General features: G+C 41.2%; 1 protein-coding gene across 1 annotated transcript in view; it reads left to right on the top strand.

Annotated features, from left to right (window-relative positions):
* The window catches only part of LOC311141783 (growth hormone receptor-like), a gene marked incomplete at its 3' end in the record, with an annotated part of 82,423 nt that overhangs the window by 57,295 nt on the left and 11,384 nt on the right, over positions 1-13,744 (top strand). The window contains exons 6-10 of the mRNA XM_084177235.1: positions 8,930-9,108; positions 9,468-9,621; positions 9,824-9,914; positions 9,996-10,065; positions 11,724-11,956. Coding sequence (XP_084033361.1) covers positions 8,930-9,108; positions 9,468-9,621; positions 9,824-9,914; positions 9,996-10,065; positions 11,724-11,956 — 727 coding nt within the window. The remainder of the gene's footprint in view (positions 1-8,929; positions 9,109-9,467; positions 9,622-9,823; positions 9,915-9,995; positions 10,066-11,723; positions 11,957-13,744) is intronic.

The raw sequence follows: 13,744 nt of genomic DNA, 5'->3' as shown, positions 1-13,744 counted from the left end.
TAAGCTTCTGTTTCAGTGGAACAAACCATTTTTACCAAAAGTACATACATGTTTATCTAAGAGAGTGTTTGTGTATCGACCAGTCTCAATAGTGAGAGGGGCCACACCACATCAACATTTTGCTTGGATAAAACTGTACGTACATAGGGTTCTGTCCCAAACGTGCGTTTAAAAAGTCAGTAGGTGCACAGTTTGTTACTTTCAGGTTTGTTTATCAGTTGCTACCACTTTAGTTCATCAAATCAAAGTTTATTGGTTGCGTACACAGATTTGCAGATGTTATTGCAGGTGCAGCGAAATGCTTGTGTTTCTAGCTCCAACAGTGCAGTAATACCTAGCAATAAAAGCAATAACCAAAAAGCTTGTGTAACAGCTGTCCAGCGAAGACAAGAAGACTGGTCTCGGCAGCAGTGTAATTGATTGGTGTTTATTCTGACTGACTGACGATAGACACAAAGAAGCACAGATGTGCAGGACAAAAATATGTTGATGGCTGTAGATTCGTGATTTGTCTGTTAGCATGGAAATAACTGAATTAGCCGGGGCTACTGCAACCATTACAATTAGAGCATGCTAGCTAACTCACTCTTACAGCAATATACTGTGTATATACATTGCATTCAGAAAGTATTCAGACCCCTTGACTTTTTCCACAATTTGTTACGTTACAGCCTTATTCGTTACAGTGTTACAGCCTTATACGTTACAGCCTTAGTGGTCCTCTGTAGCTCAGCTGGTAGAGCACGGCGCTTGTAACGCCAAGGTAGTGGGTTCGATCCCCGGGACCACCCATACACAAAAAAATGTATGCACGCATGACTGTAAGTCGCTTTGGATAAAAGCGTCTGCTAAATGGCATATTATTATTATTATTTATTCTAAAATATATCAAATAGTTTTTTCCCCTTATCAATCTACACACAATACCCCATAATGACAAAGCAAAAACTGGTTTTTAGGCATTTTTGCAAATGTATTACAAATAAACAATTGAAATATTTGGCAGCGATTAAAGCCTCAAGTGTTCTTGGGTATGACGCTACAAGCTTGGCACACCTGTAAAGAGTAAAGAGAATGGCGCCGGAGAAGATGGCTGCCGTTTTACAGCCCTCTAACCAATTGTACTATTATGTGTGTTTTTTCGCGTTATTTGTAATTTATTCTGTACATAATGTTTCTGCCACCGTCTCTCATGACCAAAAAGAGCTTCTGTATATCAGGACAGCGATTACTCACCTCATAATGGACGAAGATTTTTTCTTCAACGAGTCGGATGCGAAGGATATCCTACAGACACCCGACAAGGCCCAAATCCCTGTCATTCGCATGAGAAAGAGACGGAGATATCGTTGACGTAGGTCGGGGTGCCTTGTAAGGATCCGACAGCGAGCGAGTAAACTGCCAATTCCATCAATCCTATTAGCCAATATTCAATCACTTGAAAACAAATTGGATGACTTACGATTATCCTACCGACGGGACATTAAAAACTATAATATCTTATGTTTCACCGAGTCGTGGCTGAACGACGACATGGACAACATACAGCTGATGGGATATACACTACATCGGCAGGATAGAACGGCTGACTCCGGTAAGACAAGGGGTGGCGGTCTGTGTATATTTGAAAACAACAGCTGGTGCACAAAATCCAATACTAAGGAAGTCTCAAGGTTTTGCTCACCTGAGGTAGAGTATCTCATGATAAGCTGTAGACCACACTATTTACCAAGATACTTTTCATCTATATTTTTCGTAGCTGTCTATCTACCACCACAAACCGATGCTGGCATTACGATTGCACTCAATGAGCTGTATAAGGCCATAAGTAAACAGGAAAACGCTCATCCAGAGGCAGCGCTCCTAGTGGCCGGAGACTTTAATGCAAGGAAACTTAAATCCGTTTGACCTAATTTCTACCAGCATGTTTAAATGTGCAACCAGCGGAAAATAAACTCTAGACCACCTTTACTCCACACACAGAGACGCATACAAAGCTCTCCCTCGCCCTCCATTTGGCAAATCTGACCATAACTCTATCCTCCTGATTCCTGCTTATAAGCAAAAACTAAAGCTCGGTTAATAAAAAAGTGGTCAGATGACGCAGATGCTAAGCTACAGGACTGTTTTGCTCATCAATAAGCTAAGGATCCTGGGACTAAACACCTCCCTCTGCAACTGGATCCTGGACTTCCTGACGGGCCGCCCCCAGGTGGTAAGGGTAGGTAACAACACATCTGCCACGCTGATCCTCAACACGGGGGCCCCTCAGGGGTGCATGTTCAGTCCCCTCCTGTACTCCCTGTTCACCCATGACTGCATGGCCAAGCACAACTCCAACACCATCATTAAGTTTGCTGATGACACAACAGTGGTAGGCCTGATCACCGACAACGATGAGACAGCCTATATGGAGGAGGTCAGAGACCTGGCCATGTGGTGCCAGGATAACAACCTCTCCCTCAATGTGATCAAGACAAAGGAGACGATTGTGGACTACAGGAAAAAAAAAGAGGACTGAGCACGCCCCCATTCTCATCGACGGGGCTGTAGTGGAACAGGTTGAGCTTCAAGTTCCTTGGTGTCCACATCACCAACGAACTATTATGGTCCAAACACACCAAGACAGTCGTGAAGAGGGCACGACAAAGCCTATTCCCCCTCAGGAGACTGAAAAGATTTGGCATGGGTCCTCAGATCCTCAAAAAGTTCTACAGCTGCACCATCGAGAGCATCCTGACTGGTTGCATCACCGCCTGGTATGGCAACTGCTCGGCCTCCGACCGCAAGGCACTACAAAGGGTTGTGCGTACGGCCCAGTACATCACTGAGGCCAAGCTTTCTGCCATCCAGGACCTCTATACCAGGCGGTGTCAGAGGAAGGCCCTCAAAATTGTCAAAGACTCCAGCCACCCTAGTCATAGACTGTTATCTCTGCTACCGCACGGCAAGCGGTACCAGAGCGCCACGTCTAGGTCCAAAAGGCTTCTCAACAGCTTCTACCCCCAAGCCATAAGACTCCTGAACAGCTAATCATGGCTACCCGGACTGTTTGCACTGCCCACCCCACCCCCACCCCATCCCCCTCTTTTTTACGCTGCTGCTACTCTGTTTATTATTTATGCATAGTCACTTTAACTCTACCCACATGTACATATTACCTCAATTACCTCGACTAGCCGGTGCCCCCGCACATTGACTCTGCACCGGTACCCCCCTGTATACAGCCTCCCTACTGTTATTTTACTGCTGCTCTTTAGTTATTTGCTTTTATTCTTAAAAAAAAATAAAAAATTGAGAAAAAGTGCATGTAAGTAAGCATTTCACTCTAATGTCTACAAATGTTGTATTCGGCGCATGTGGCAAATAAAATTTGATTTGATTTGTATTTGGGGACTTTCTCCCATTCCTCTCTGCAGATCCTCTCAAACTCTGCCAGATTGGATGGGGAGTGTCGCTGCACAGCTATTTTCCGGTCTCACCAGAGGTGTTCGATCGGGTTCAAGTCCGGGCTCTGGCTGGGCCACTCAAGGACATTCAGAGACTTGTCCCAAAGCTACTCCTGCGTTGTGTTGGCGGTGTGCTTAAGGTCGTTGTCCTGTCGGAAGGTGAACCTTCGCCCCAGTCTGAGTTCCTGAGTGCACTGGAGCAGGTTTTCATCAAGGATCTCTCTGTACTTTGCTCCGTTCATCTTTCCCTCGATCCTGACTAGTCTCCCAGTTCCTGCCGCTGGTCACCTCCCTGACCAAGGCCCTTCTCCCCCGATTACTCAGTTTGGCCAGGCGGCCAGCTCTCAGAGTCTTGGTGGTTCCAAACTTCTTCCATTTAAGAATGATGGAGGCCGCTGTGTTCTTGGGGACTCCCCAGATCTGTGCCTCGACACAATCCTTTTCTCTGAGCTCTACGGACAATTCCTTCGACCTCATGGCTTGGTTTTTGCTCTGACATGCACTGTCAACTGTGGGACCTTATATAGACAGGTGTGTGCCTTTCCAAATCATGTCCAATCAATTGAATTTACCACAGGTGGACTCCAATGAAGTTGTAGAAACATCTCAAGGATGATCAATGGAAACAGGATGCACCTGAGCTCATAGCAAAGGGTCTGAAAACTTATGTAAATAAGGTATTTCTGTTTTTAAGGTTTAATACATTTGCAAAAATATCTAAAAACCTGTTTTCACTTTGTCATTATGGGGTATTGTGTGTAGATTGCTGAGGAAAATGTTTTATTTAATCAATTTTAGAACAAGGCTGTAATGTAACAATGTGGGAAAAGTCAAGGGGTCTGAATACTTTCCGAAGGCACTGTAAATTAGCTTCTGCCACTCCAACTATATCCAGGCCAAGGTGCTGTAAACAATGAGAACGGGTCTTATTATTGTCTGATGACATGTCAATATTCCAGCAGTGTACATTCTAGAACACGCATGAGACCTAACGTTGGGGAGCGGCATGCCATGCTATGGGCACAGTGCTACTGCGTGTAGGCCTGGTAGACTTCACAACTTATCTGTGCCTATTTCCTTCATGATGTCTTGGAAACTAGACCCAATAGCTTGCTGCTGGAGGGGATGTCGTGATTAATGTACACCCTCTGGTACATCTTGGTTTTTAGGAGCGTAGCCTTTTTGTCCATTACCGCTTTCTTGTGTTCATTTTTTTATTTATTTTATTTTATTTTATCGATAACACTTTACTTGACACCCAGCGTCATAACACGTTATGACACGGTCATAACCATGTCATAATATGTCATAACAGCTGACATAACTTGTTATAATCTGTTATAATATGATCATAACAGTGTCATGACACATATATTTAGACCTGGTGTGACATATATTGCATTATTTTATGGCTGGTTATGACACCTACATAAGAGTGTCAAAACCCACAAAACCTACCACACAAGGCAAAACATTCCATTACACCATCGCCTAGGTATCAACAGTATGTTTATGTTATATATATATATTTTGAATTGACTATGTAAAATTATCATTGTAATCGCGCACATGTTGATGTCGAAAATGTACCTACCCCAATGCTCTGTTGCTGATGACTGGGATGAATGCAGGAGCAGATTTCAGTAGCAGGACAAGACACCCTCATTTTGACTGATGACTGATATAAGGGCATTTATGTGATAGGCCTATTTGGCTTATATGATTATGATGGTCATAATGCTTCTTGACAGTGTCATAAAGTGTATTTTCTTAGTCCAAGTAAAGTGACACAGGATGGTCATAATGCTTCTTGACGGTGTCATAAAGTGTATTTTCTTAGTCCAAGTAAAGTGACACAGGATGGTCAAAATGCTTCATGACAGTGTCATAAAGTGTATTTTCTACAAGTTATTTAAAATATGATGAAAAAAACATGACTGTAAAGTATTCATTACAACAAAAACAAAGGATAGAGACAAACTTTCAAACGAAAGGAATGTTCTTGGCAGGGAAAAAAACTGCTTTTAATAAATGTGGGTTTTGACACTCTTACGTAGGTGTCATAACCAGCCATAAAATAACGTAATATATATCACAACAGGTGTAAATATAGGGGTCATGACAGTCTTATGACCATATTATGACAGGTTATGACAAGTTATGTCAGCTGTTATGACATATTATGACATGGTTATAACGTGTTATGACACTGGGTGTCAAGTGTTACCATTTTATCTTTTATAAACAATACAAAACATACACATACAAACGACAACATCATACAAACATCAACTACATTACACCTGCCCAGACCCTCATTTTCCAGCGCCCGCATCACTTTCCGCCACATGGCCTCAAACTGCACCATTTTGTTTCTCTCCATTGCCCATGCACTTTCAATTTTTAGATAATAAAGGATTTGACCTTTCCATTGCGTTAACGTCGGAGGATTGGTTGATTTCCAGTTTTTAAGTATATGTTTTTTTAAGATGATTGACGAGAAAAGTATCGTCCAACCCATCGAGTATTTCACTGCACCCTCATATGCCATGTCTTGAAATATGCAGACAGACGGATTAAAAGTTAATTTAGATTGTAAAATTTCTGACAGCCAACTTTGGACTTTATAACATTACCAGAAGGCATGGATTATTGAGTCATTATTAGTTTTACACTTCAGACATCTTGTGCTGTTGTAGAATTTGTGAATTTTGTCTCTTGTATAATAAATTCGAAACATTAATTAATACTGAATTAAGCATACATTTCCGTTAACCGTAATCTCGTTAGTTATGTTCCAACATTCCCTCCATCTTGTGCCAATATCAGTTTTTCAAGTCTTGGTTCCGATAGTTTATATTTTTTTCTAGGAGATTGTCAGCTGGATAGGCTCTCTGGAAGGTTTTGTATAGCTTACCTATTATATGAATATCTTTTTCTGACTCAAATAGGATTCCCTCACAATTGCTCTGATGTCCAAAACTTTTCAAATCAATATTTTGTGATATAAAAAATTTCAGTTGCATGTATTTGAAAATATCTATATTGGTCAACCAGATTTGCTTTTTTAAGCTCTCATGGAAATAAATGTATTTCCTATTACAAAGTAATTTACGGTTTCTATGCCTTTAGTTTTCCATGTGGACCAATTTATTGGTGAATTCTGAAAAGCTATCCAATGATTGCACCATAAGGTTGTGTTTCAATTTTAAATTCAGGCTGTAACACAAACAAACAAAATGTCAAGGGGTGTGAATACTTTCAAAAGGCACGATATGTTATCGTATCCCAATGTAATGAAGGTTTGAAATGATTATGTTTTGTGAAATACTATATCTGTTTGGGCTTCTTGCAGAAATTATTTATAATTATGTTGACCATCCTCTCAAGAAGAAATTGGCCCATGGCTGAATGTAGTTGGGGAGCTCTTGTCTATAGACTAGCTCAGGGATGTGAAACTCTGGTCCTGGGAGCCCCAGGGAGTACAAGCTTTTGTTCCAGCCCAGCTCGAAAACACATGATTAAACTAATTGTGGTCTATATTGAAAACCATGATAAAATGGTTCACTGTTCCACTTCTTTCTAATCAATGCATAATGCATATGGAGAAAGAAGCCATTTTAGACTATTAAGATACACCCAAAGTCCTGTCACTAGTAACTAGTTATTCATATAGGGGAGAGTGGGGTATGTTAAGCCATTTATTACCTTCAGCATCTCGCAGTTTAGGGAAATATAGTATTATCTCTAACAAAGATATCTACATATATTTCAGGATGTTGTGTATCCCTGGAAATAATCTGAATTCATGTAAACATTACAGTTTTGAAAACAAAGCTTGTGGTATGGGTTAGTTGAGCTGAGGGACAGGGTAAGTTAAGCCACTTACACATTTCTGTACTGAATGAAATATGAATACTACCTTTTTAAAACCATGTCTATCTTTATTTCCCAAACACAATTTAACACAATCACAATCATTTTTTGCATTTTAATAATTTTAAGCATCTTTTAACACAGGCTTAACACCTTAACACCTTTTTTAAACACTTTTATCATAGCGTTCTATGTTGTTACCTCATATTCTAGCCATAATAGCTTGCATTACGCCTGGGAAGAAAACACTTCAATTTGCTCAACTTGCCATTGTCTCAACAATTGGCTCAACTTATATCATGGCCATTGGCTCAACTTACCCCAAAGCAAACATTTTGACTTCCCAGCTCTGCAGATTTGGCTGTGAAGAGACAGAATCATTACATAATTTGTTTTGGTACTTTCCATTTGTAGCTTGGTTCTGGACACAGGTCCAGGAATGGCTGAAGTATTGCAATATTTGCATGGAGCTGACCCTGCAGATAGCACTACTGGGTGATCTGAAAAGTCATAGTCAATCGATCAATAATATAATAATACTTTTAGCAAAAATGTTTATTTTCAATTCACAAACTGTAGAAACAATGAGAATAGAAAGGTTTAGAACTTTTGTAAAACATCACAGTACAGTTGAAAAATATATGGCAAATAGAAATCCGATATGGATGGTGTTAAGAGATAGATGGGAGGTGTTGAATGGAGCTGAAGGATGGGACTAACAACAAAAACTAATAACAACAAGATAACTAGTGTAAGGCATGCTGTGTCCATAATAAGTATATTATTATTATAGTGTGAGCTTTTGTGAAAGAGCACAGTTAGAAAGATATGGCATATATAAGCATACCAGATGTACATCATGAAAATGATCGGAGGATGTTCAGGAGTAAAAACAAACAAAATATAATTATTGACTGTGTCCATAAAATGTATATAGTATGTATAAGCAGGAAGTAGAGGCCTAAGCATTGTTGTTCATTAGTTTACTCCAATTAGAGAAGGGTTGGTGGGGTTGGAAAGTAATAAAAGGAAATATATATATTTTTAAAGGATATGTATGTATATATATGTATGTGTATGTATGTGTGTATATATATATATATATATGCGAGAAAAAAAAAACATATGGGGGATTGGAAGTGATGCAGACAATTACATTGATGGAAGTCACAATCTATCTGCAATATTAAAGCTGATCTAGCCCCTAAGAAAAAAAAAAAAAAAAAAAAAAAAAAAAAAAAACATTTTGACTATATTAGCTCACACAGCTACAATGATGCTAGGTTTAGGACCTCATATTGAAGCTTATAGAGACCACAACTGATGTATAGAACAATCTTAAAAGTATCTACTTTGGTTTAGATACAAGCATCATGAAACCTCTAACACAAAACAATACGTTTTCAGGACCTAACTTGCTTAACACTTTTTCAATGTAGTTTCTTCCTTCCGAGACTCCATGAAATGATGACCTCTTCCTAAATATTTGGTCAAATAATTAATTTTGTGTATGGTTTCCTAGAAACAAGGGCGGCTCAACTTACCCCTTCAGCTCAACTTACCCCACTCTGCCTTACTGACCTTTGCCCTTTCACCCCTGACAGTGCACCCTGACCCCCCGGTGGCCCTGAACTGGACGCTGCTGAACGTCAGCCGGTCAGGCCTGAACTATGACATCATGGCGAGCTGGGAACCCCCGCCCTCGGCCGACGTATCTGTTGGATGGTTGACACTGGTGTATGAACTCCAGTACAGGAGAAGGAACAGCTCACACTGGAAAGTGGTGAGTCACACACAGACGCACTCACACACACACCCTGACTGCACTTCCGGCCTATTACCAGCCTCTGCAGTTATGATCGGGCCGTAGCGGAAGCCAGAGCTAGACCACACTGACACTCTTTCAGCCCCATAACAAGAAGAGAAATCCTGTTGTTGACTGCCTCAATCAACGACAGTGCCAAGTTTGTGTTTGTGGCATAGAAGATTGTTTATAGAATAACATTTACTTTAATGTATAAGAGGGAGACATAAACCTTTTATTTTGACATTTCATAGCTTTAGATCATATTCCTCTCTTACAAAAGTTTTTGCCCATGTCTCCCTCTCCCCCCTTCCCCTCTGTCTCCCACTCTCTCTCAGTTGGAACATGAGTTTGGCACCCAGAAGTCAATCTACGGCCTTAGTACAGGAGAGGAGTATGAGGTGCGCGTGCACTGCGCAATGAGGGCCTTCAATAAATTTGGGGAGTTCAGTGATGCCATCTTTGTTCACGTGTCAGAGATTCCCAGTAAAGGTGAGAGGTCAGGTTGGGGTCAGGGTGGCTCGGGTTAGGGCAGAGAGGAGGGGCAGTGTTGTTTACACAAAAAACAAACATGGCAGCCATCTTGTGCAAGGAAGACACTTAATCAGGGATAGGGTAGGATTACCACATAATGCTAATTGTTAAATGATTGTTATTTATTGATTTGATGATGATGATGATGATCCTGTTCTAGAGTCCACGTTCACTGTGACTCTGGTCCTGATCTTCGGGGCTGTGGGCCTGGCCATTCTGCTCATGCTCATCATCTTCTCTCAGCAGCAGAGGTGAGGACAAACAAACACACACACACACACACGCACCCACACTTCCGTCATCTTCATCTCCTCTCTCCCTCTTCCTCTCAGACTGATGGTGATTCTGCTGCCTCCTGTCCCTGCACCCAAAATCAAAGGGATAGACCCAGAACTGCTCAAGGTAAGACTAAAAACACTGCGTGCATGCATGCGTGTGTGTGTGCGCGTGCATTTGTCTTGTGAGTAGGTTTGATCAAGTACACTATATATACAAAGGTATGTGGACACCCCTTCAAATTAGTGGATTCGGCTATTTCAGCCACACCCGTTGCTGAAAGATGTATAAAATCGAGCACACAGCCATGCAATCTCCATAGACAAACATTGGTAGTAGAATGGCCTTACTGAAGAGCTCAGTGACTTTCAACGTGGCACCATCATAGGATGCCACCTTTCCAACAAGTCAGTTCGTAAAATTTCTGCCCTGCTAGAGCTTCCCCGGTCAACTGTAAGTGCTGTTATTGTGAAGTGGAAACATCTAGGAGCATCAACGGCTCAGCCGCGAAGTGGTAGGCCACACAAGCTCACAGAATGGGACCGGCGAGTGCTGAAGCGCATAGCGAGTAAAAATCGTCTTTCCTCGGTTGCAACACTCACTACCGAGTTCCAAACTGCCTCTGGAAGCAACGTCAGCACAATAACTGTTCGTCGGGAGCTTCATGAAATGGGTTTCCATGGCCGAGAAGCTGCACACAAGCCTAAAATCACCATGCGCAATGCCAAGCGTTGACTGGAGTGGTGTAAAGCTCGCCACCATTGGACTCAGGAGCAGTGGAAACGCGTTCTCTGGAGTGATGAATCCAACGGACGAATCTGGGTTTGGCAGATGCCAGGAGAACGCTACCTGCCCCAATGCATAGTGCCAACTGTAAAGTTTGGTGGAGGAGGAATAATGGTCTGGGGCTGTTTTTCATGGTTCGGGCTAGGCTCCTTAGTTCCAGTGAAGGGATATCTTAACGCTACAGCATACAATGACATTCTAGACGATTCTGTGCTTTGTGGCAACAGTTTGGGGAAGGCCCTTTCCTGTTTCAGCATGACAATGCCCCCGGGAACAAAGCGAGGTCCATACAGAAATGGTTTGTCAAGATTGGTGTGGAAGAACTTGATTGGCCTGCATAGAACCCTGACTTCAACCCCATCAACACCTTTAGGATGAATTGGAACGCCGACTGCGAGCCTGGCCTAATCGCCCAACATCAGTGCCCGACCTCACTAATGCTCTTGAGGCTGAATGGAAGCAAGTCCCCGCAGCAATGTTCCAACATCTAGTGGAAAGCCTTCCCAGAAGAGTGGAGGCTGTTATAGCATCAAAGTGGGGACCAAATCCATATTAATGCCCGTGATTTTGGAATGAGATGTTCGACGAGCAGATGTCCACATACTTTTGGTCATGTAGTGCATTTAGTATGTGAAAACAAGTGTAAATTGTTATGGCTCAGACAGAGCGCAATTCAGATGATTATTAATTAAGATCTCAGTCTCTTGTCTAAGTGTCCCTATGAACAGTAAGTAACACATTGTAATATGCTGGGAATTGACATGACCAGGGCATGCTCAAAGAAATAGAATGTCGATTCTATTTCTATGGGCATGCTATACTAATACAATAGGCTTTGTGGGTAAAAATTAGGGCTTGGCAATGAAAGGTTGTAAAAGGTGCTTGAAGCACTTGAAGTACTTGAATTCAGAGCTTAGACATGTAAGTACTTCTGTCTCAAACCCTCCTCACAAACACTCTCTGCCTCTATCTCTCTGTCACACCCATGCCGCATCCAGAAGGGAAAGCTGGATGAGCTGAACTTCCTCCTGAGTGTTGGTGGTATGGGGGGTCTCCACCCCTACCCCCCTGACCTTTACCAGGACGAGTCCTGGGTGGAGTTCATCGAGCTGGACGCAGACGAGCCTGAGCCTGGGGAGAAGGAGGACAACCAGAGCTCGGACACACAGAGACTGCTGGGCCTGGGTCAAAACAACCACCACACAAACCATGGCTGCTCTCATGCCCTCAGGTATGGATAGGTTTGCAAAACTACTGGTCATTTACCAAAGTTACCGGAATAATCTATGGTAATTTTGGTAATTTATACTTTTTTTAAAAAGTATTCATATATACAGTAGTATTAATTTTGTCATATTGCCCATGAGTTTCTAGTGGATATACCATATGGTTTCAGAGAAAATAGCCAAATTAATGAAAAAAGCGTCTAATCAACAATGGCATTATTTTCAATTAACTGTGCAACTCTTCCAACTATTAACTTTTTTCACAACTGCCAACAGTTTGGCAGCAAAACATTTACAACAAAGACATATTGACAAAGTAAAATAAATAAAAGTGTGTAAAAATAAAAAATCATATTTAATGCTGAAACCAGATTGCGAATTACACCGTGACATTCGCAGGGGTCTCTTTTGGGTGCGCGCTTGCATGATTTTTTTTTTATGGGCCTAATAATAAAGACGGAATTTAAAGGTAAAAATGTGTTACCTTTTAATGTGGCATGAACACAACCAGTCATAATGTTTTCATCTGATTGTCAAACAAATCACTTCAAAAAGTAGGCTAACTGTGCATGTTTGTCCACTCCAAAATAATTCCAGCATCCATACAATGCACTGCATCTATATAATCGGCCTACATAAGTTGAATCAAAACATGTTTAGACCCTAGTTCATGAGTTGTCCATAATTCATGAATTCATAATCAATGGCAATCGCAGAATGTCATTAGGCACACTTTTTGGTGTTTTGTAAACAGATGTATTTTTCCGTTCATCAAATGGCGCGAGTGTACATGCAGTGCACTGTTTGGATGCTGGAATTATTTTGGAGTCAAGAAACATGCACAGGTAGCCTACTTTCTGAAGTGATTTGGTAGACAATCAGATGACAACATCATGACTGGTTGTGTTCATTCCACATTAAAAGATAATTCATGTTTAGGCCTACATTAAAGCTGCAATATGTAACTTTTTGGGCGACCCAACCAAATTCACATAGAAATGTGTGTTATAGACCTGTCATTCTCATTGAATGCAAGTCTAAGAAGCAGTAGATCTGTTCAATGTGCGGTATTTCTATGCTTCACCGTTCTTAAGTTTCATTTTTGCATCTTTTACTTTCAGTTTTGTACACCAGCTTCACACAGCTGAAAATACAATATTTTTGGTTATGGAAAATATATTTCACAGCGGTTTAGATGGTACAATGATTCTTTACATTATTCTTGCTTGTTTTGTCAGATAAACTGAAATTAGGCAAACTATTAGAATTTTAGAAACCAGAAAATGGCGGAGCGATTTCTGCATAGTGGCATCTTTAATTTAACTGACAAATTGACCTACAGTGGGGGAAAAAAAGTATTTAGTCACACCAATTGTGCAAGTTCTCCCACTTAAAAAGATGAGAGAGGCCTGTAATTTTCATCATAGGTACACGTCAACTATGACAGATAAATTGAGAAAAAAAAATCCAGAAAATCACATTGTAGGATTTTTAATGAATTTGTTTGCAAATTATGGTGGAAAATAAGTATTTGGTCAATAACAAAAGTTTATCAATACTTTGTTATATACCCTTTGTTGGCAATGACACAGGTCAAACGTTTTCTGTAAGTCTTCACAAGGTTTTCACACACTGTCGCTGGTATTTTGGCCCATTCCTCCATGCAGATCTCCTCTAGAGCAGTGATGTTTTGGGGCTGTCGCTGGGCAACACGGACTTTCAACTCCCTCCAAAGATTTTCTATGGGGTTGAGATCTGGAGACTGGCTAGGCCACTCCAGGACCTTGAAATGC

Source organism: Coregonus lavaretus, assembly GCF_964263955.1.
Source record: "Coregonus lavaretus genome assembly, chromosome: 14".
NCBI lineage: Eukaryota > Metazoa > Chordata > Actinopteri > Salmoniformes > Salmonidae > Coregonus > Coregonus lavaretus.
This window is presented reverse-complemented; position numbering and strand designations above follow the sequence as displayed.